At 40.0% G+C, this 22,802-nt stretch overlaps 1 protein-coding gene across 3 annotated transcripts in view; it reads right to left on the bottom strand.

The window, feature by feature from the left end:
- Positions 1–5,725: 5,725 nt before the first annotated feature.
- The window catches only part of LOC144604514 (beta-1,4-galactosyltransferase 5-like), a 64,593-nt gene continuing 47,516 nt past the window's right edge, over positions 5,726–22,802 (bottom strand). For 2 of the 3 annotated variants that reach the window (XM_078419018.1, XM_078419019.1), the window contains exons 4-9: positions 21,605–21,729; positions 18,608–18,724; positions 17,122–17,309; positions 16,659–16,781; positions 12,756–12,857; positions 5,726–8,755 (exon numbers count right to left, since the gene is read on the bottom strand). In XM_078419018.1, the coding sequence (XP_078275144.1) occupies positions 8,608–8,755; positions 12,756–12,857; positions 16,659–16,781; positions 17,122–17,309; positions 18,608–18,724; positions 21,605–21,729 (803 nt within the window). In that variant the 3' untranslated portion in view covers positions 5,726–8,607. The remainder of the gene's footprint in view (positions 8,756–12,755; positions 12,858–16,658; positions 16,782–17,121; positions 17,310–18,607; positions 18,725–21,604; positions 21,730–22,802) is intronic. The other variant, XM_078419020.1, reaches the window with a different exon arrangement.

The following is a 22,802-nucleotide window of genomic DNA, read 5'->3' as shown; positions in this document are numbered from 1 at the left end:
AATATCCTTCCTCAAATTTGGAGACCAAAACTGCACATAGTACTCCAGGTGCGGTCTCACTAGGGCCCTGCACAACTGCAGAAGGACCTCTTTGCTCCTATACTCAACTCCTCTTGTTATGAAGGCCAACATTCCATTGGCTTTCCTCACTGCCTGCTGTACCTGCATGCTTCCTTTCAGTGACTGATGCACTAGGACACCCAGATCGCGTTGTACGTCCCCTGTTCCTAACTTGACACCATTCAGATAATACTCTGCCTTCCTATTCTTACCACCAAAGTGGATAACCTCACACTTATCCACATTAAACTGCATCTGCCATGCATCCGCCCACTCACACAACCTGTCCAAGTCACTCTGCAACCTCATAGCATCTTCCTCACAGTTCACACTACCACCCAGCTTTGTATCATCTGCAAATTTGCTAATGGTACTTTTAATCCCTTCATCCAAGTCATTAATGTATATTGTAAATAGCTGCGGTCCCAGCACCGAGCCTTGCGGTACCCCACTAGTTACTGCCTGCCATTCTGAAAGGGATCCATTTATCCCCACTCTTTGCTTTCTGTCTGCCAACCAATTTTCTATCCATGTCAGTACCCTACCTCCAATACCATGTGCTCTAATTTTGCCCACTAATGTCCAATGTGGAACCTTGTCAAAGGCTTTCTGAAAGTCAAGGTACACCACATCCACCGGCTCTCCTCTATCAATTTTCCTAGTTACATCCTCAAAGAATTCCAGAAGATTAGTCAAGCATGATTTCCCCTTCGTAAATCCATGCTGACTCGGAACAATCCTGTTACTACTATCCAAATGCTCCGCAATTTCGTCTTTTATAATTGACTCCAGCATCTTCCCCACCACTGATGTCAGACTAACTGGTCTATAATTTCCTGTTTTCTCTCTCCCTCCTTTCTTAAAAAGTGGGACAATATTAGCTACCCTCCAATCCACAGGAACTGATCCTGAATCCATAGAACTTTGGAAAATGATCACCAATGCATCCACAATTTCTAGCGCCACCTCCATAAGTACTCTGGGATGCAGACCATCAGGCCCTGGGGATTTATCAGCCTTCAGTCCCATCAGTCTACCTAACACCATTTCCTGCCTAATGTGGATTTCCTTCAGTTCCTCCGTCACCCTAGGATCTCTGGCCACTAGAACATCTGGGAGATTGCTTGTATCTTCCTTAGTGAAGACAGATCCAAAGTACCGGTTCAACTCGTCTGCCATTTCCTTGTTCCCCATAATAAATTCCCCCTCTTCTGTCCTCAAGGGACCCACATTTGCCTTGACTATTTTTTTCCTCTTTACATACCTAAAAAAGCTTTTACTATCCTCCTTTATATTATTGGCTAGTTTACCCTCGTACCTCATCTTTTCTCCCCGTATTGCCTTCTTAGTCATCTTCTGTTGCTCTTTAAAAGAGTCCCAATCCTCTGGCTTCCCATTCTTCTTTGCTTTGTTGTACTTCTGCTCTTTTATTTTTATGCTGTCCTTGACTTCCCTTGTCAGCTACGGGTGCCTCTTACTGCCCTTGGAATCTTTCCTCCTCTTTGGGATAAATTGATCCTGCAACTTCTGCATTATTACCAGGAATACCTGCCATTGCTGTTCCACCGTCTTCCCTGCTAGGGCCTCCTTCCAGTCAATTCTGGCCAGCTCCTGCCTCATGCCTCTGTAATCCCCTTTGCTATACTGTAATACTGACACTTCCGATTTTCCCTTCTCCCTCTCAATTTGTAGAGTAAAACTTATCATACTGTGATCACTGCATCCTAAAGGCTCTTTTACCTCGAGTCCCTTTATCAGATCAGGTTCATTACACAACACTAAATCCAGAATTGCCTTCTCCCTAGTAGGCTCCAGTACAAGCTGTTCTAAGAATTCATCTCGGAGACACTCCACAAACTCTCTTCCCTGGGGTCCATTACCAACCTGATTTTCCCCAGTCTACCTGCATGTTGAAATCTCCCATAACCACCGTAGCATTACATTTGCGACATGCCAATTTTAGCTCCTCATTCAACTTGCACCCTATGTCGAGGCTACTGTTTGGGGGCCTGTAGATAACTCCCATTAGGGTCTTTTTACCCTTACAATTCCTCATTTCTATTCATACTGATTCTACATCTCCTGATTCTATGTCACCCCTTGCAAGGGAGTGAATATCATTCCTCGCCAACAGAGCAACCCCACCCCCTCTGCCCACCTGTCTGTCTTTTCTATATGTTGTGTACCCCTGAATATTCAGTTCCCAGCCCTGGTCCTCTTGTAGCCATGTCTCAGTGATTCCCACAACATCATACTTGCCAATGTCTAACTGAGCCTCAAGCTCATCCACTTTATTTCTTATACTTCGCGCATTTAAATACAACACTTTAATTTCCGTATTTACCTCCCCTCTCACACCAGTCACAATTGGCCCTGACCTTACTCTCTTATCCCTTCTAGAACTTCCCTCCCCATTCATTCACGAGTCCTTTGCAATTTCTCCTGTATTTGCTTCCCCTTTAACTCCATCTTGATATTCCCAATTTGTCAACCCCTCCCCCCCACTACTTAGTTTAAAGCCACACTTGTAGCACTCGCAAACCTACCTGCCAGAATGTTGATCCCCCTGCTGTTAAGGTGTAACCCGTCCCTTTTGTACAGGTCACCCCTACCCCAGAAGAGATCCCAGTGGTCTAGAAATCTAAATCCCTGCTCCCTGCACCAGCCCCTCAGCCATACATTCATATCCCCGATCTCTCTATTCCTGCCCTCACCAGCACGAGGTACAGGTAGCAGTCCAGAGACAACCACCTTCGACGTCCTACTTCTCAGTCTTCTTCCTAACTCTCTAAACACATGTCGCAGTATCTCCTTCCTCATCCTCCTGACATCGCTCGTGCCCACATGCACAACTACTTCCGGTTGATCGCCTTCCCTCGCTAGGATGTTCTGAAGCCGCCCCGTGATGTCTTGAACCCTGGCACCAGGGAGGCAACAGACCATCCTCGAGTCCCGCCTGCCGCCACAGAATCTACTGTCCGTACCTCGGAAAATGGAGTCACCCACTACTATGTAGGTCTCCCCGGTCGAGTTTCCTTGCCTGGGTTAGATCTGACAACACGTCCGCCGCTCGGACTGGAAGCGTCTTCTGCCCCAACAGTTCCCAAGAGGGTGTACCTATTTGCAATAGGCACAGCCACCGGGGTCTCCTGTAGTCCATGTTTGCTCCCCCTATCACCTATTCCTTTTATTCAGAGATGCTGCCAGTTACATCAGCACTTTGTGTCTATCTTCCGTACAAACCTCCATTTGCACTTCGTTCCTACACACTGTAAATAAAGGAATCGCATTGAAATACTGAAAGAGGAATCAAAGACGAGTCGGGGGGTGGAATCTTGTTGGAGCTGGAGAGAGGGCAATGCATTTTGGTCTTGCCAGCGAAACCAAGATTGAGTAAATTATTTTATTTTTTAAATCAAGTTTTTTCGATGCCATCAATATCAAAGACGACTTTGTAGTCGTCATTTTGTGACTACCTATTTCCCTGCAGTTCTGTCATTTTGTTCCCATCAATCAACTTGGCACTCAAAGAATATCATCTTTGAATTTATCGTCCCGATGAACTATTCACGAATAATGAACAGGTTATAAGAGAAAAACTGATGTGACTAGACAGTTTGTTAAAGACATCTGTTGAAGGATAATCAATTTGAACAAATGCTCTAAAAATGGCAAGTGTAAATATTTTACATGCATTTTATTGCCCACTTTTGTCTATATTTTTGTCAACCAAAAAAATTTGCAAATGTATTTTTTATTAATATTTGAAACCGTCAAAATTACAACTTTTAAAATGCATTTAATCTCTGCATTAACATTAGTCCCAAAAATTAGCAACAGCTATATTTTTGTTTCAAAACACTGACTGCTTAATTAGTCTACAATACTTTTATGACACTCTGCTTAAAGAGTTAACATTGGTGCAGACTGTCAACCAATTGAATTAGACCTAGCTCATTGGAAAAATCCGTCCAATCATTCCAATTCCCGCTTTTCACTCAAACACCCACTTTAACATTAGCCATCTTACAAACAATGCTAAGCTTTACACTGGAATTTAGAAGGATGAGAGGAGATCTTATCGAAACGTATAAGATTATTAAGGGGTTGGACACGTTAGAGGCAGGAAACATGTTCCCAATGTTGGGGGAGTCCAGAACAAGGGGCCACAGTTTAAGAATAAGGGGTAGGCCATTTAGAACTGAGATGAGGAAAAACTTTTTCAGTCAGAGAGTTGTAAATCTGTGGAATTCTCTGCCTCAGAAGGCAGTGGAGGCCAATTCTCTAAATGCATTCAAGAGAGAGCTAGATAGAGCTCAAGGATAGCGGAGTCAGGGGGTATGGGGAGAAGGTAGGAACGGGGTACTGATTGAGAATGATCAGCCATGATCACATTGAATGGCGGTGCTGGCTCGAAGGGCCGAATGGCCTCCTCCTGCACCTATTGTCTATGGTAACTATTGTGATGGTAATTAACTAAATGCTGCTGAATAAAAGAGCACTGTTTTACCTTTGTATAATATTAAAATGGGAGAAAAAAAAATTACAAAGCAATAGTGAGGTTTACTTCTAAAGATCATTATCTTTTCTCAGCAACGAAATTAAACAATTTCTGGTGCAATTTTCAAAGTGGTGCATATTTTCAAGCAGTTGAACTAGGCCTAGATCTTAAGAAAAATCTATCCAATTACTTCAATTCCTGCTTTTATTTCCCAAGTAAGTGTGCAGCGGCTTTGTACAATAAAAGGTAAGTGCCAATTGATTAGTACGGGTGTCCGGGGTTATGGGGAGAAGGCAGGGGAATGGGGCTAGGAGGGATAGATCAGCCATGATTAAATGGCAGAGTAGACTTGATGGGCCAAATGGCCTAATTCTGCTCCTATCACTCATGACCTTATGAATTAATGCGATTTATTTTGCAGGACCTGGTGCATTTGAAAATAAGTACTGTAATTCCATTTGCAAATATATTTGTCATTAGCAATACTTGGAAACCGACAAGATGACAACGATTCTTTTCTGGAATCCAGGAGTTGTTGCTCATGAACAATCAGCCGCCCATTATAAGTTTGCAGAAGCACCACAATTCTTCCTCTGTAGACAATGTGTGGTCGTGGCAGACTTCAACGAGACCTGTTCCAAATGGCTTGACAACAATTGTTGAAAATGAATCCTTCAAACCTGCAATTAGTTTAGAGATACAGCATGGAAACAGGCCGGTCGACCCACCGAGTCCACGCTGACCATCAATCACCCATTCACATTAGTTCTATGTTATCCCACTTACATCCCACTCCATATACCCTGGGGACAATTTACAGAGGCCAATTAACCTACAAACCCACACGTCTTCGGGATATGGGAGGATGTGCAAACTCCACACAGACAGCAGCCAAGGTCAGGGTTGAACCTGGGTCTCTGGGGCTGAGAGGTAGCAGCTCTACCAGCTGCACCCCTCTGCCACTCATTGATGCTGAAGGAACTGTTCGTGGTCGTATGTTTAAACATGGATCGCCTAGTTCTTCTCAGTGACACTGTTGAGATAATTATACTTATGGTGATTTAATTTGAGAACAACTAAGTTTGCTTATTTTATATAGTACAATGAATGGAAATCCCAGCCTTATGAATTACTGAAATTCTACGCCAACTCAATGCATGTGTCACTTTTTATTGAAAATCATCCATAAATTAATACAAAAATGTATAAACAAATGATCAAACGTGTGAAAGATAAGACAGAAGGCTTTGAGGTGAGAAGTAATACTTTGATGCTTTTCAGTGCACAGGTTGAGAACTTTGCTGATTTGTCCAGCTCTACTCGAAAACATGCAAAAACTAGACGGTACAACAAAAAGTTAAACAGTATTCTATAAACAATTCATGCCAACATTGGAGAAAAGATTGTATTGTTAGGTGTTTAACACAACTGCCAGCAGTGTTCTGTCGAAATTTGAGAGATTTTTGGCCCTCCTTTTGCCAACTTTTCTACCCGGGACAAATTGTAGCAAATGTTTGCGTACAGTGGGACTGGTGCACCAATAATGATCAAAATGGGGAACTAAGATTTGCCACAACACAGAATGTGCTCGTGTCGAAATGGAATCCTAAATGAAATTAATGAAAAGTATATTTGTCCTTTAAAATTTTCCTATGGCTCAAAATTATTTCATACTGCCACTTAGAATTAAAACTGAAAATTACCACAAGCAATAATAGTTTAATGTGCGTTCTGCCTTATTGCATTTCCCCAACTGACAACCTTGCATTTTTAAGATGCTTTTTATAGTAGGTTGGGACATGCAAGTGAAATTTTTATCCTTTATAGAAATACACAAAACTTAAATAGCATAGAAAACACCTAAACATGAACTGTATATATTTAAGTGCTTCATCAAAGCCACTTGGAAAGGATGATTTTGGTTGGGGGTGGGGGCGGGGGGAGAGAAGGCATGAAGAGGAAAATAGGGGAGAGGAATAAGAATGCAGGAACTTGGAAAGGAATAGAAAGGGAAAGCACAAAATATAGTTACATACAGCAATAATCGAAATGAAATACAACTATAAGCTTATTTTCTGTTTTAAAGCAGTATACTGGATTCAGAAATAGCAATATATTATTTTATACCACTACCAACAGCAATTAGTATTCTCTTTATTGCCACACGCTCCACCTGCATCATACTCCTCATGTTTATATATATGTATATATATATATATATATATAATTCTCTTTTGTGAAACATCAGCTTTAAATGCAAATAAAGTGAACAAGGCTATCAGCCTTTCAAGGACAGAAGTCTAATTGAATGAAATTCTGTCTTGAAAATTTTAACAAAAAAAATTGGCAGAGTCCAAAAGAATTTCACTTTGGACTCAAACCAACCTTTACGCTAAAAAAGAATGGACATGAAAAATGTCATCCCTAGACGTCCTCTCATATGGACTGATCATGACCTAGCAACAAAAGCTCAGGTTATTCACATGGATTGCTCCTTACTCCAGAGATGGGGTCTGTGTTATGTCACTACCATTCATTGTGGATGAGATCATGAACCATAAAAGGTGCAAACCTAAGATGGATACAAAAATATACAGATAAATAAACTTCTCAAATTTTTTTTTTTTAAACATTCTCTTTTGCTCATCCTTTCTCTTGGTGTGCATAACGGACCTCCAACAGAAGAGCTAAAATGTTGAGAAATGCCTCGTTTATCCTTGGCACAAACTTGTAAGACTCTTGGGTATGACTTATCCAAATCTTACCAAAGCCTAATGTAATGTTCTGTTACGACATCTGATTGTAGACATATTCCAAAAAGCTATTCATGCGAACAGGTTTTAGCACCGACTTGATAACACGGACCTGAATAATTATGCTGACTGGGAAGTTGGTGGAAGGAGAGGGAGGAGTGGGGTAGGGACAAAAGAAATCCCTGATTTATTCACAGATAAACCAAATTTATCAGCTGCCATGGATCAGAGAAAATGTTTGGACCCTCAGAACGGAACATTATGGTAAAAGAAGAAATCGGCAAGTTGCTAAATTGCATTACGAGCAGTTTCAAATACTGTGGCAGTGCTAATGTGGCCACAATATTCAGTATGTCAATACTTACAATTTATTAACGGCTACCAGAATGCCAGTGTTATTGACACACAAGGTTTTCCTGTAACAAAACAGAGTCGATTCAAAATAAAAAACAGCTACACTAAATAAATTGATGCAACTAACAATGGAGCATTTTAGCTTGGAGAAGAAATAGCAACCTTTCTGGGAGCAATCCATGGATTTCAGCAGCTTGAATGTGTAGCAGTAAAGACAATTAAAACAAAACATCTTAAATCATATGTACATAGACACGCACTAATCAAATCCCCTTACTTTTAAAATTAAAGGGATGATGTCCAGAGTATTCGGTGCCCGATTAGACAACAGCATCAGACACATATTCATTGATCTCAACATGTAAACTTTGTGGTTTAGTAGACTATAAATAAAAAAATATCCGGCAATTCACAGCTTATTTACAAAAAAACTTCATTCACGAGAAGTAAATTAACAATTGCTAGTGAATTTTTTTTTAAATTTTTTAAATGGCAATGGTATGATTTTTAGCTAATTTAATCAAGTGATTGGAAAATAACCTGCTTAGTGCAATGCAAGTTTCCATTTGGTTCTGCAGCCTTAAAATTCAGTTTGTCTCGTTACTATGGAACTATTCTTGGATTCATCAGCTCACTTTTCTACCTTGGCTGTCCTATTATCCAATTGGAAAAAATGGGAATAAGTGGTTACACTGAAGGAGTCCATGATACAATGAATTTCAAACCTGATGTTTCATATCCATCTTTCTGGCTCTTTCTGCACTGGCTTTGAACAGAAGCCAGCCTCCGCACAACCAAACCTTTGATGTATTTTTCCACAATCACACAGTCCTGTGTTGTTACTGCGGATTTTATTTTAACCAGCAAAAGTTCCACATCCATTATTTGTTTCTTGAAAAAGGATCCTAACCCTCACTAAACTGCTATGATTATTATTACTTAATAATCGCTCACTGGAGCCAGCTCCGGTGTCAAGTTTACAGTTATGTTTTTATACAAGACTTCAACTGTGATGTTTGGAAAGTACTTCAAGTTTTGCAGACCATCGAGCAGCTGCCGCTCTTTCGAATGTCTCAATAGAGCATATCTGCAACAAAAAAGCATGGAAGATATATCAGATACAATGTCTCACCACTGATTTTCGTACACCTGTTCAAAAACTAACACTCTGCTCTAATTGCTGATAATCGACACATTTACAAATATGGTTCTAGTAAGCAAATTTTAGTTAAAATGGTTAGAAACAGCTTAAATAAATGGTTTACATTTCAAACATCAATTTGATCATTGTATTAAAATCCGGTTGAATAGACAGACAGCAAGCATGCAAGTGATGAGAATTTTTCAATATCACTGAATGACTAATTTTTGACTATTTTTGATCCAGTCTTCACGTTTCTGGAAATATGCTTTTCATTTACCTGACAGGGGAAAGTGGGAAGATTGGGGTGGGGCAGTGGGGTGCGGGCAGGGAGAGTGGGGGAGGGGGGAATAGGGGTGGGGGAATGGGGGTGGAGGGAGTGGGGTGGGGGCAGGGGAGGGGCGAGTGGGGGCAGGTGGGGGTGCGTAGGGGGGATGGAGTGGGTCAGTGGGGGGAGGGATAAGGGGGATTGAGTGGGGGGTTGAGAGTGCTACACCAATACAGGAGAGGCTTTGGGTCCAGGGCTCCTCAGTCACACCCTCTCCCCCCTCTATGAGGAATGGGCCCAACTTGGTCTAGTATTTAATAAATATCTAGTTACTATTTGCATCAGTCATTTTACTAAAGTGTTTTAGACAACATCAATAAGCAACATTGGATGGTTCAGACGTAGCAACAATATAGCATCAAGTAAGCTGAATGCTCATTTTATGGGAAGTCTGTTAACTAGACTAATAAAATAAAACCTTGCTCAGAGTAGGGAAATCGAGGACCAGAGGACAAAGGTTTTAGGTGAAGGGGAAAAGATTTAATAGGAATCTGAGGGATAACTTAGTCACACAAAAGGTGGGTGTATGAAACGAGCTGCCAGAGGAGGTAGTTGAGGCCGGGAATATCCCAACGTTTAAGAAACAGTTAGACAGGTACATGGATAGGACAGGTTTGGAGGGATATGAACAAAAGCGGGCAGGTGGATTTAGTGTAGCTGGGACATGTTGGCCGGTGAGGGCAAATTGGTCCGAAAGGCCTTTTTCCTCACTGTGTCACTCTATGAAAGTGCACTACAAATTTTCTAGCGATATAACGCCAAGCTACCTAAAGAGTGGGAGGAACAATAAAAAATAATAGAATAACAGAAAAGCAAAACCACTCTTGCAATTGAACGGAGGTGTTCTATAAAGCAGCCAGCCAATTGATTTGCCAATGTAAAAATGAACCAAATGCTGTGCATGGAATGGAAATAATAGAAACAATTTGCTTCTGGTAAAGCTTTCAGCTCTCTTCACTCCTCCATTCTTCTGTTAATTGCAGATTTTATTCAAGTTCACCGACTTCTCCCTGACACCCCTTCTATTCTTTGCTTGCTTTGATCACAAATTATATCATTCAAGTTCTCCTGGCCTTCTGCTTATCACAAACCTTCCCCCCTTTGTCCTCCATTACAACTTAAAACCTTAATTGCTAACTTTTCTAGGTTCTAATGGAAGGTTATTACCCAAAATGTAATTTGTTAAGAATCGCAGTAAAATGTTAAGAATTGCAGTATTTCAAATGGAGTTCTGTAGTCAGAGTTACAGTTCCAGTATCCATGCTTTGGTGAATTTTTAGAACAATTAAGGAATAAATACAGCTGAATTGACGATCAATACCATCTTCGGTTAATAGAATTCTGTCTCAATACAAATTAAACTCTGCTACTACAATTTAGTGCAAATTTGAGCTGCTTTTCTTTAATTGGTAACATTTCAGTGAGGGTGTGCCTAGAGCAATCACTGTGATGGCTGTTTGTGTAAAAATTGTATCTGTGTGTCCTGTGCTTTTTGTTGTCTACTGCCGGACCCTGACGTGAGAGGACGCTGGCGTTGTTTATTCGCCGCTTTTCCGTTAGGATAGTTTGTCTGTTTGTTTTTATGTTGATTGTTTTTGTAAAGCGCTTTGAGCACCTGATAAGGCGCTATATAAAATAAATGCTTATTATTATTATTATTATTATTTCAATGCCTGTGCTGCTTGGAATGTTACCACAAAATTCATCAATCAAATAAGGAACGGCTCAGATAATTATATATGACCACTTAATCTATACCCGCGATGAAATTATTTTTTATTTTTTTATTTTTTTTATTTTTTTATTAGAGGTTAAATACATCAATGTACTTCACATATATCTTGTTACAATCATTGTACCCCATAATTTTATGGCTTTAAAAGAAAAATAGTAAAAAGAAAGAGAGAAAGAGAAAAAAAAAAAAAGAAAGAAAAAAAAAAACAAAAACCTTTATCACGCAAAAGGAATCCACCAACTCGATAGTTTTCCGTCCCCCCCCTACCAAGGCCCGAGGTACTCCTCCACCCTATCTTTGTAATAATTCTATAAATGCAGACCACGTCTGATAGAAGCGTTCTGATTTTCCTTCCAGGCGGAGTCTCATATCTTCCAGATGTAGTGTTTCAAACATAGTTGAAATCCACATATTTAATGTTGGTATAGGAGCATTTTTCCAGAATTTTAAGATTAATTTTTTTCCTATTATTAAACCGTAATCAAATAAATTCTTTTGATACGCATTTAATTCCGAACTACCTTCTGTCATTCCGAAAATAATCCATTCTGGCTTTGGTGTCATTTTTATTTTAAACACTTTTGTGAAAATTTCAAAAATTTCAGTCCAAAACTTTTGAATTTTTGTACAAAAGATGAATGAGTGCGCTATAGTAGCTTCTTGACAATGGCATTTATCACAAATTGGTGAAACGTTAGGGAAAAATTTATTTAATTTAGTTTTTGAGTAGTATAATCTATGTATGATTTTAAATTGTATTAAAGTATGTCTTACGTTAATTGAGCATTTGTGCACATTTAATAAGTATTGTTTCCACCTTTCAGTGGAAATTTTTATGCTTAGTTCGTTTTCCCACTCACCTCTAATACCTTCCGTTGTTGGTATTACTGCATTTAGTATAATATTATATATATGTGAAATTAAATTTGGTGATTCCGCCTTTGTATTCATTACTTCATCTAGTAAGTCTGATGGGACGTTGTGAAATTCATGCGCATGTTTTTTCAAATAATCACATATTTGGAAATATTTAAAATACTGATTGCTACCCAGATTGTATTTTAGTTGTAATTGTTTAAATGATAATAGTTTTCCCGTATCATACAAATCTCCCAAAGTTTTAATTCCTACTCTTTCCCAATGTATGAATGCTTTGTCTATAATCGAGGGTTTAAACAAAGGGTTTTTAGCAATAGGAGATAGGAGAGATAAGTTTCTTCATTAATACCCCTTAATGAAATTATTTAAGGGGTATTTTTTCTTTGCTAGACCATTTGCTACTGACATCGCACATGAACCTTGCTGTATCTTCATGTTTATCCTTCAAGTATTGAACATTTTTCTTTCACCCAGCAGCCAATCGTTTTGTAAACTAGTGCGAGAAATTCCAACAATTTCTTCTTTGATTTGCTGAACCAGCGAGCCAAAGTTGTAACTGGTAGTCACAAGATCAACCATCTTTTTACTTAATTGCACGACAGCATTTAAATTATTAAAGAATTTATATGGTGGCACTGTGGCGCAGCGGTAGAGTGGCTGCCTTACAGCGCCAGTGACCCGGGTTCGATCCAGACTATGGGTGCTGTCTGTACGGAGTTTGTACGTTCTCCCCATGACCTGCATGGGTTTTCTCCGAGTTCTTCGGTTTCCTCCCACACCCTAAAGATGTACAGGTTTGTTGGCTTGGTATAAATGTAAAATTGTTCATAGTGTGTGTAGGATAGTGTTGATGTGCGGGGATCACTAGTCAGTGCGGACCCGTTGAGCCGAAGGGCCTGTTTCCGTGCTGCATCTCTAAACGAAACATTTTCCACTATTGTTTCCAGAATATAAAACTCACAGGCATGCATAGGTACAGTATTTTTTTTTAAACTTGTATTCACCTTCCCAAGAATTGCACTTCCCCTCGATGGTGGTGAGGGACAGATTTGTATTTTCCTAAATCACCTTCTGGTCTTGTTACTGTAAGGCCCGCAAACTGTACCCTAAACAAAAAGCAAAGAAAATTAGTGACTCAATTTTTAAAATCACCTTGTCAACCATAGCGTTTAATTAAATGCAAATTCAGGTTGTTATCAAAAAAAAGTTATACACCCTCAGGAAGAGTTTTGTGATGAACTTGGAAGTTCAACAAATTTGGCCGAAGGATAGTTCAGAAAGAAAACCGTTTCTTCACTTTCAACAATAAGTGCAGTTTAATTCTTCAAATTAAATTATCCGCCTTGTATCTCCAATGCGTGAAATGGAGGGGGGAAAAAAAACCTGAAGAAACTTGATCTAAAAATGGTTTTCCAATCAGACAAGTGTGATTCCGAAATCTCAGAATCGACATTACAATTGGAGACACGAGAAAATGAAGGTGCTGGAATCACGAGCAAAAAACAAAGCACTGGATTAACACAGCGGGTCAGACATCATATGTGGAGGGAATGGACAGGCAACATTTCAGGTCAGGACCCTTCTATAGACTGAAGAAAGGCCTCAACCCGAAATGTCGCCTCCACAGATGCTGCCTGACCCGTGAGTTACTCTAGCACTTGATGTTACTATTAATATCTTGGGCTACTTTTGAGAGGAGAGCCTCCAGCTGAAAATTATAGAGTACTAACTTGCAAGCTTATGGAAGATAATTAAAAAGAACTGCAAATCATGCAAAAGCACAACTTGAGACTCCAAAGCAAAAGACCCAAAATTAAAGCAAAAGTTTCAATTATAGCATCCATACTCCCAGGCATCACCAAATTAGAGAGAAGTTTCCTTCTATACTTGATGATCATATATCTTCAAATACTTCCATAAAGGGAACAAAGGTTTTTAAGATAATTATTATCCCAGACTCCAAACGTGGCATTTACTGACTGCAGCCAATATTCCCCACTCCTCGGGGATCTGCTTACTATCCATACCATCAAGACTGCTAGCTCAAACCAGGTCTGACATGTTAAATTGTGCAGCAATATTTTTGTTCTGCTACATGTTTTATACCAGCTGCATTGATGTCCCATATGCCATTAAATATTCTCGAATTTTCACTGAAAATTTTAGTCAATTGTGATTTTATAGCAGCCTGCAAGACTTTGGATGAGAAACAAGGATTAGAACAATTTTCAGGACCAGAATTAAACCAAGTGCTGCAATATTTAGAATCAGTTGAAGTAATTTTATGTATAAAGTAGCAAACTAGATGAGCTGCTTCAACCAGCAGTCTAGACCGACAGGGTTTTTAGGCCATAAGTATGAATGAAAGACTAAGCATTTGTATTAGTTCTCTACAATCTGATCTAGATAATTCAACTGAGAGAATGGGGGTGGATGAGTTGGATGGAAATTTATTCTTAACGATGGCAGTATCCTGGAAATGTCCTAAAGTCTAAAGCATTTGTTACTGTTTTCAGATAAGAGTACTCAGTGAATGAATCTACTCTAGATTATACACTTGTGAACACCAACACAGAAGCCCGTCTTCTTCCAATTCATGCAGGTAATGTTTTAATAAAAAGTACATTTGGTACATCAGATGCTGTGAATGTTGATAACATCCAGGCTACAATAGTTAAGGTGTGTCTTCCAAAACGAGCAGCACTCAACTTAAGGGCCTGTCCCAGTTACGCGATTTTTAAGGCGACAGCTGGCAACTGTCAAAGTCGTGGCAGTTTGCTGGAATTTTCTTTTACCCTAAGACAATGACCACGACAATGCCGTGGGATTACACCGTCTTCGGAAACATCGCAAAATTCCCACGCCTACCCGACCGTCAAACTGTCACCTCCAATCTACCTGTCAAATGTCCTGACAGTAAATAAATTGGTTAAACAAAACTATCTTCTGGTATCTTCAAATGCCTTTTCTTAATTTAATATTACGTGCTTCTAAATGCATCTGCGATAACCTAGCAAACCTGGGAATAGCGTGCGACAGCGCCCGCAATAAGCTACGATACCTGGCGACAAGCCAGCTGTCACTGAGAAATTTCTATCTGGACATTTATTCCGCAATGCGCCGAGATCCGCTACGATTCATTGAAGACTCCTCACGATCATGCCCGCGACACCCCTGCGAACATTCAGCGACAGCCTAGTCGCCGGCAGTCGCCTTAAAATTGCCGAAGTGGGACAGGCCCTTTAGATTGCTTCAATACAGCTCACAAATACACCCAAAGTGCAAAAATGACCAAATGGCCACAAAAAAACTCAATAGATCTAAACTGGCGAAATTACCACTCAAATTACTGCACATTATTAACTGTCGAGAAATGAATCGATGTTTTTGTAACAATGCGATCAAGCAGAAGCTGTTCTCCAAAGTTATAAATGCCAATGCAGATTTTGACAGAACCTTCACGTAGGAAGAAACTGCAGATGATCGTTTACACCGAAGATGGACACAAAATGCTGGAGTAACTCTACAGGACATGCAGCATCTCTGGAAGTCTGAAGAAGTGTCTCGACCCGAAACGTCATCTATTTCTTCTCTCCAGTGATGCTGCCTGCCCCACTGAGTTACTCCAGCATTTTGCATCTATCTTCAGTACTGCAGTTGGAATGTTGTCTGAACCCATAGCTGCTGCTTTATCCAGAGCTCTCAACTGTTTCTTGACATTACTGCAGTGAGATGAACTGGCAGTAGACCGGCTCAAATGATGGAGTAGTCTCAGGAGCAAACCAATATACATCATCTATGCAGAACTTCTGGCTGAACTCGTTGGCAAACACCTCTTTTATTTACCACTCACATGCTGGGCACTGCCATTGTTTAGGATGGGGATGTTGTTGGATTTTTCTCGTCCACCCCAAGTTATCTGGTTTAATTGTTCATCTCCATTCATGATGAGATGTGATAGCACTGCAGAGCTACGATTCGATCCATTGGTTGTGAGATCACTTAGCTCTGTTTATTTCATGCTTGCAAATAAGTTGTCTTTTCACTAGGCTGATACCTCATCATTTTCAGGAATATTTGAAGTAGTACCCAACCCTTCTGCAATCCTCACAGAACTAGAATTAATCCCCAGTTTGAATAGCTTTGATCTAAATATATGAAAAATAATTCAAATTAGAAGGGAAGCAAGACTGATTATATAGGCCGCAAAGTACTGTGTGACACCAAAAGGTGCTCCCAAAATGGAAGTAATTAGAGTAGAAAGGTTCACAGACTGCAGTCATTTAGGGTAAAGGGAAAATAGTTCCAATAAGTTCGAGGCATGCTCAAAAATATGTGGTATCAGCCAAGTACTCAGGAATAGATGATGATTGTCAAGGCATAGCTTACGCGCAACCATCCTCAATTACTTCTTCAATTGCTGGAGTACTTTCATGTGTTACAGCAATTCAAGCTGTTCTAACATCCCCAAAGGAAGTTAGAGGTAAGCCAGGTAGCCTTGCCAATAATGTGTAGGAAATAGATGCTGGTTTAAATCAAAGATAGACACAAAATGCTGCATAACTCAGCGGGACAGACAGCACAAGTCTGAAGAAGGGTCTCGACCCGAAATGTCACCCATTCCTTCTCTCCAGAGATGCTGCCTGTCCTGCTGAGTTACCCAGCATCTTGTGTCAGCCTTGCCAACAACATCCATATAGATCAATTAAATATTATATGCAAAGTGTCAGTTGGAAACACTTTCATATGCAAACACTGTTGGAAGTCGAGAACTCAAATCTTTCACTTGCAGAACTGTGGATTAGGATTAACTTCATTATGATATTTATAGAAATGTGCGGTTCCTTTTATTTAAAAAAACTCCATATGAACAACACAAATTTCATCGTCACATAAACTTAACCAACCTGTTCCAAAGATCATCATCTTCACCTCCCCAGCCCCAAAATGCATTTGGGAATCCATTGATTTTCTTAAATTGTTCCACTGTTAATCCACTCACTCCTCCAAAAAATTCATTGTAAGGAAGTCTGCAGGAAGAAAAATAATAAAATATGACCCACAAATCTTTTTAAGAGGGTTTTAAAAAAGGAAACAAAAATGTAACCACAAACAATTTTTTTTTAATTACCCTGGATACCTCAAAACAGTACAAGAAAGAATCTCAGAACAAATTAATTACTTCTAGGTTTGGGTGAAGAATGCTACAGAGTACAGATCTATTTGAGAGCATGAGTCATGCAAAAATGTAAATTAAATATTTAATGAATTCCATTTACATTGAATTTTGCTAAGATTAAAGGAACCAACAACAATACGGCTAATCAGGAATGCTCCACATTTCCGTGTGTGAATAATGACAGGACGTACAGGTACATGTATTTATCTAACTTGGCCGCAAAGTGTCTTGGCATCTCCCCACAACCATAGTAGTTGCGGTCATTTTCTGGTATATGATCCACATCGTGAAAGATAACGCAATCCCAGTCCATGTCTTTCAAAGCCTCCATAAATCCAACATTGAAGAGCATTGCACGGTTAAATGGATGGTACCCAGCCTAATGAAAGAGAAATCAAACTCAAATTAACTTCTCTATTTAAGCACACACAAATATCTTTTAACACAAAAACACGAGGATTAGCTATAGGAATAGGGCCACCTGCCTTATCATTTATCAAGGTAATTATTGATCAACTTCCCTACAAATTCGCTATGTACCTCGGTTCTCTTAATATCCAAATCAATCCATCTCCTTTTTGACTAAACTCAATAACTGTGCACCCACAGCCCTCTGGGGGAACAAATTCAACAAATTCACCAGCTTGAGAGTGAATAAATTTCGCCCCGTCCCATTTTAAAATAGCCTTCGTTACATTCTGAGATTGTGACTGCTGTTTAACCATTTCACCTTCTGAGAATGCTTGGGATCCTGACAGTGGGAAGAAAAGGAAGGAAAGCAATAGACATTTCACCTTTGTTATCTGCACAGGAAGGTGGCATTCGGGGAGAAGGCTTTGGGGGATAATTGAGGAGAGAGTGGTCAGACAAAGCCTCGGGTATACTCTCTTACCAAAGAGCTATTTTGCTCTTAGCAAACAAATACAAGTGTTGAAAGTGTTGAAATCTCTTGTTCCACATTGCTTTCAGAAAATAATTTCAGTGAAACAAGAAATTTAGGTTATAAAAGAAAATGCTGGAAACACTCAGAAGGCCAGGCAGCCTCAATGGAAATAGAAAGAGTCAATATTTCAGGTCGAAGACCTTCTGAGCTCTTCCAACATTTTAAAGCTTAAAAGGTGATATTGCTTTATTTTCCAGGAATGCACTATTTTAAAAATTCATTGAGATCTAGATAATGGATATTATATTGAGCTCGCCGAATGTCCCTATCCAGCAAGCTAAACAATTGATCCAATAAAGACCAGTAGAGACGAGCTGTCGTTTGATGCTTTACTGTATTCAAATGTGAAACTGTAACGTTTAGGCACAAAAAGAAATAACATAGGGTTTAAGTTACATTATACGTTTAGTACAGGAACATATAAAGATGATGTCATTAAACATAATTTCTTACAGACATTGCGTCTAACAAACTCTGTGAGGAAGGATGGTAGCAGATTAAACAGGTGAATTACACTGTCTACAACATGAGGTCATCCCTTTCTGAGCTGCACTGCCTTGTTTATGACAACTTCCTGCCTATTAGGGAATGAAACTTAAAGCTGCTGTACCGGAACTTCCAGCAGGTGGCAATAATGCATTTAAACAAAATACAGTCCAGCACAGATATGCTACAAAAGGTGTATTTTGAAATTTTCCTCCCTTTTAAAAGATGAGTATTTTTCCACCACTCACCTGTTCAATGATATAAAAAGCAAACTCCAGGCGCTGGTGCTGCAACAATGGAATCAGATGCCGCAACAGGATAGGGAGATGCTCATGACGGTTACGGAAAGGAATCAAAATGGCCACCTGAAACGAAGGGCATCAACCACCGATTATTCCAGTAATGGTCAGGCTGGATCAATGCAATTGACCACACCTTATTTCATTTTCAGTTGTGCTCCAGAAAGGAAGTGTTGCCATTGCCATCTTTAGTACAGAAATAACTTCACTAGTGGAATTATTCCAATTTCTGCTGTACATTAAAGCGATACTAGATACAACAGTCTGAAGACGGGTCTCGACCCGAAACGTCACCCATTCCTTCCCTCCAGAGATGCTGCCTGACCCGCTGATTTTGTGTCCTTCTTCAATTTAAACCAGCATCTGCAGTTCTTTCCTACACAACACCAGATACAACGTGTAGGAAGGAACTGCAGATGCTAGTTTACACCGAACGCTGGAGTGACTAAATGAGACAGGCAGCATCTCTGGGTAGAAGGAATGGGTGACGTTTCGGGTCTCGATCCGAAACACCACCGATTCTTTCTTTGCAGAGATGCTGCCTGTGCCGCCGAGTTACTCCAGTATTTTCTTTCCATCAATTCTAGATACATTCTGAAATATTGAAAGTACAAATACTTGGCAAGCTAACAATGTGGAACTGACTTTTATGCTGGTAAAACACTAACATGGAACATTTTTGTACTTTAGGACAGCAAATTTTAGATTAAACGGTGCCTAAAATGATCAAATATCGGATATTTTTTCCAAACGTTATCAGTTGCCAAACACAGAAATTTACTGTGTAGGAAGGAACTGCAGATGCTGATTTACACCAAAGATGGACACAAAATGCTGGAGTAACTCAGCGGTTCAGGCAGCATCTCTGGAGAAAAGGAATAGGTGACGTTTCGGGTCAAAACCCTTCTTCAGACTCAAAATTACTGTGATAGCAAGGTGAACTTCAGAAATAAACTTGGTGAAACTCTAACAAATTCAAGAGTTGGATGACAAACTAAATAAATCCACGAGGTTCATCAATTAATGTTTTTTTTAAAAATCAACTAACGTGAAGGCAGAAACACTAGTTTATAAAATATGAATTTGATTTTAGTTAAACTGGATATTAATCAGCCCTCACATGAATGGAAATAATGCTCATGCACGTAATGATAAGGATAAACTCCAAGAGTCAACAATTTTACCAATAATTTTTTAAATGAGGTAAATGAATTAAGCATGGCTAACTTCACAAAAAGTTGATTGCTCTTGACTTTCGTGTAAAAACGCAAACTTTTGTTTCTAAATGTCATGAATAGACGATACAAGGCCTTCTACGCCCACACCTCCAGACTCAGGAACAGCTTCATCCCCAGGGCAATAGCTGCTATGAACCGGTCCTGCTGAGCCGGATGGCCACAACGCATAGATCTACTTGCACTTTACCCTGTCTAAATACTGTTACAATTGTTTCGTTTCGTTGGGTTGCTGTTAATTACTTAAATTATTGCATCGTATGGGAGGCGCATTCCCAATCTTGTTGTACCCCTGGGTACAATGACAATAAAGATATATTGTATTGTATTGTATATGGGATCAAACACTGCATAAATACTGCTTTGAAACAGCATGAGAACATACAGCAAGAACAGGTCTACACAGAAAAAATTATTTGTGCAGTGAGATTATAATAGAGAGATTTTGCTTGGGCATACATATTCAATGAAAATAAACGTGAAAAATGAGAATGAAAAAATATATATTAATTTGTTTCTCAAGGTTGAAAAAACCCCAGATGATCATCCATCCATGATAAGCTAATTGCTCAGAAATCAAATGAGTCACTTTCAGGAAGTGGTCCTACAGGTGCTGGTGCTCACTACTCAGATTACAATCCACCTACACGGCTAAGCTTCAGTAGGCTAGCAGAGCCAATTGGAACCTTTTATTCAACATCCCCAGGCAATTATTACTATTTGCAGTTACTGGAAATGCTGCAGCAGCCAAGCTTGACAAAAATGAATCTTATAAAAAAAATACAAAGTGCAGCACAATAATTCATATCTAATCAAACTTGCATCAACTTCCGCCTCATTTAGCCCATGGCTTTGCAACTAATTTTCACAATCATTTCCTGGTGGCAGCTCCAGATCTATCCGAGATCTCAAAGCTTAATTTGCGTTTCCAACAATTTTAATGACCTCCACAATAGCATGGCCATACGATCGAATGAACTCATGTGGATCAGTAAATAGTGCATAAAGTAAAAGCAGACGCCACAGTGGCGCAGCGGAAGAGTTGCTGCCGTATAGCGCCAGAGACCCGGGTTCCATCCTGACTTCGGGTGCTGTAGTATGGAGTTCGTACATTCTCCACTTGACCGCGTGGGTTATCTCCAGGTGCTCCTGTTTCTTACCACACTCAAAGTTTGAAGGTTAATTGGTTTCTGTAAACCGTCCCTAGTGTGTAGGATAGAACTAGTGTACGGGGATTGATGGCCGGCATGAACTTCGATAAGCCAAAGGACCTGTTTCCACGCTGTATCTCTAAAACTAAACTAAGAACTACATTATCTTAGGATAAAATGGATTTGAAGTAAGTCTTTGATCATCAATACAAGTCACAGTAATAACTTCCTATGTTAAGTTAGTGATGCGTGGGCTATTACATTTACTTAACTTTAATCTTCAAGTTGATCAGAAGGACGTGAATCTTAGTACAACTCATTCAAAGGCGTGTGGAGTTTCAATGAATTACTATAGTTATGTCAGAGATTAATATATTGTTTGGACACTTGGAATTCAAGAATATCATCATCATTCATGAAAGGAGACTCAAAGTTGAGGTTACTCACTGTATAATTCATCAAGCAAAATGTCAATGCGCCCAATGCTTTTGTTTGGGAATAAAGTTTCCCTTAAAAAAGTCAAAGCTTCACCATTTCATAGCTAAACTACAGTTTCCTACCTTCCAACGTGGAATGCAATCCCGTGGTTTCCAATGACCACCAATCTGCATGTAAGGATCCTTACTAAATAATTCCTGGATCTCCTCCAAAGAAATTTCAGTCATGTTTACATCCACTGGGCCCTCTGTGCAGGAACATCAGAAACAACAGTTAAGTACCAAGGCAACAATGATCCAACCATCTCCAGAAATGTTATTAAGGCTTCCTTCACAATTCAGTTAGAAGTGGACACAAAATGCTGGAGTAACTCAGAGGGTCAGGCAGCATCTGAAGAGAAAGGGAATAGGTGACGCTTCAGGCCAGCACCCTTCAGTTGGCACAGTTGGTCAGTGGCACAGTTGCTACCTTACAACACCAGAGACCCAAGTTCAATCCTGACTGTGGCTGCTGTTTGTACGTTCTCCCTGTGACTGCATGGGTTTTCTCCGGGTGCTCCTATATCCTCCCACATTCCAAAGACGTGCAGGTATGTAGGCTAAACACAAAATGCTAGAGTAATTCAGTGGGACAGGCAACATCTCTGGAGAGAAGGAATGGGTGGCGTTTTGGGTCCAGGCCGTTCTTCAGACCCGTCGTGACCTGCGTGGCTTTTCTCCAGGATCATAAGGTAATAATGTCATAAATGATAGGAGTAGAATTAGACCATTCGGCCCAAAAAGTCATTCAATCATGGCTGATCTACTTCTCCGCTCCTAACCCCATTCTCCTACCTTCTCCCCATAACCTGACACCTGTACTAATCAAAAATCTATCTACCTCTGCCTTAGAAATCTCCACTGCATTGACCTCTACAGCCTTCTGTGGCAAAGAATTCCGCAGCTTCACCGTCCTCTGACTAAAGAAATTTCTCCTCATCTCCTTCCTAAAAATACCCCCCTTTAATTCTAAGGCTATGACCTCTAATCCTAGACTCTTCTCACTAGTGGAAACATCCTCTCCACATCCACTGTATCCAAGCCTTTCACTATTCTATCTCTGGTTTCCTCCGACACTCCAAAGGTTCTTTGGTTAATTTGCTTGGTATAATTATAAATCGTCCCTCGTGTGTGCTGCATGGTGCTAGTGTGTAGGTGGGCCGAAGCGCCGGTTTCCTCGCTGAACTATCACTTGCCAGGCTTGGTCCTGCCCCCCCCCCCCTCAGTTTTCTTCCCCCTTCCTACAATCAGTCTGAAATAAACCGAAAGGTACATATCAAAA

Source organism: Rhinoraja longicauda, chromosome 22 (genome assembly GCF_053455715.1).
Source record: "Rhinoraja longicauda isolate Sanriku21f chromosome 22, sRhiLon1.1, whole genome shotgun sequence".
Lineage (NCBI taxonomy): Eukaryota > Metazoa > Chordata > Chondrichthyes > Rajiformes > Arhynchobatidae > Rhinoraja > Rhinoraja longicauda.
Note: the sequence above shows the minus strand (reverse complement) of the source record. Positions and strands in the feature narration are given on the sequence as shown.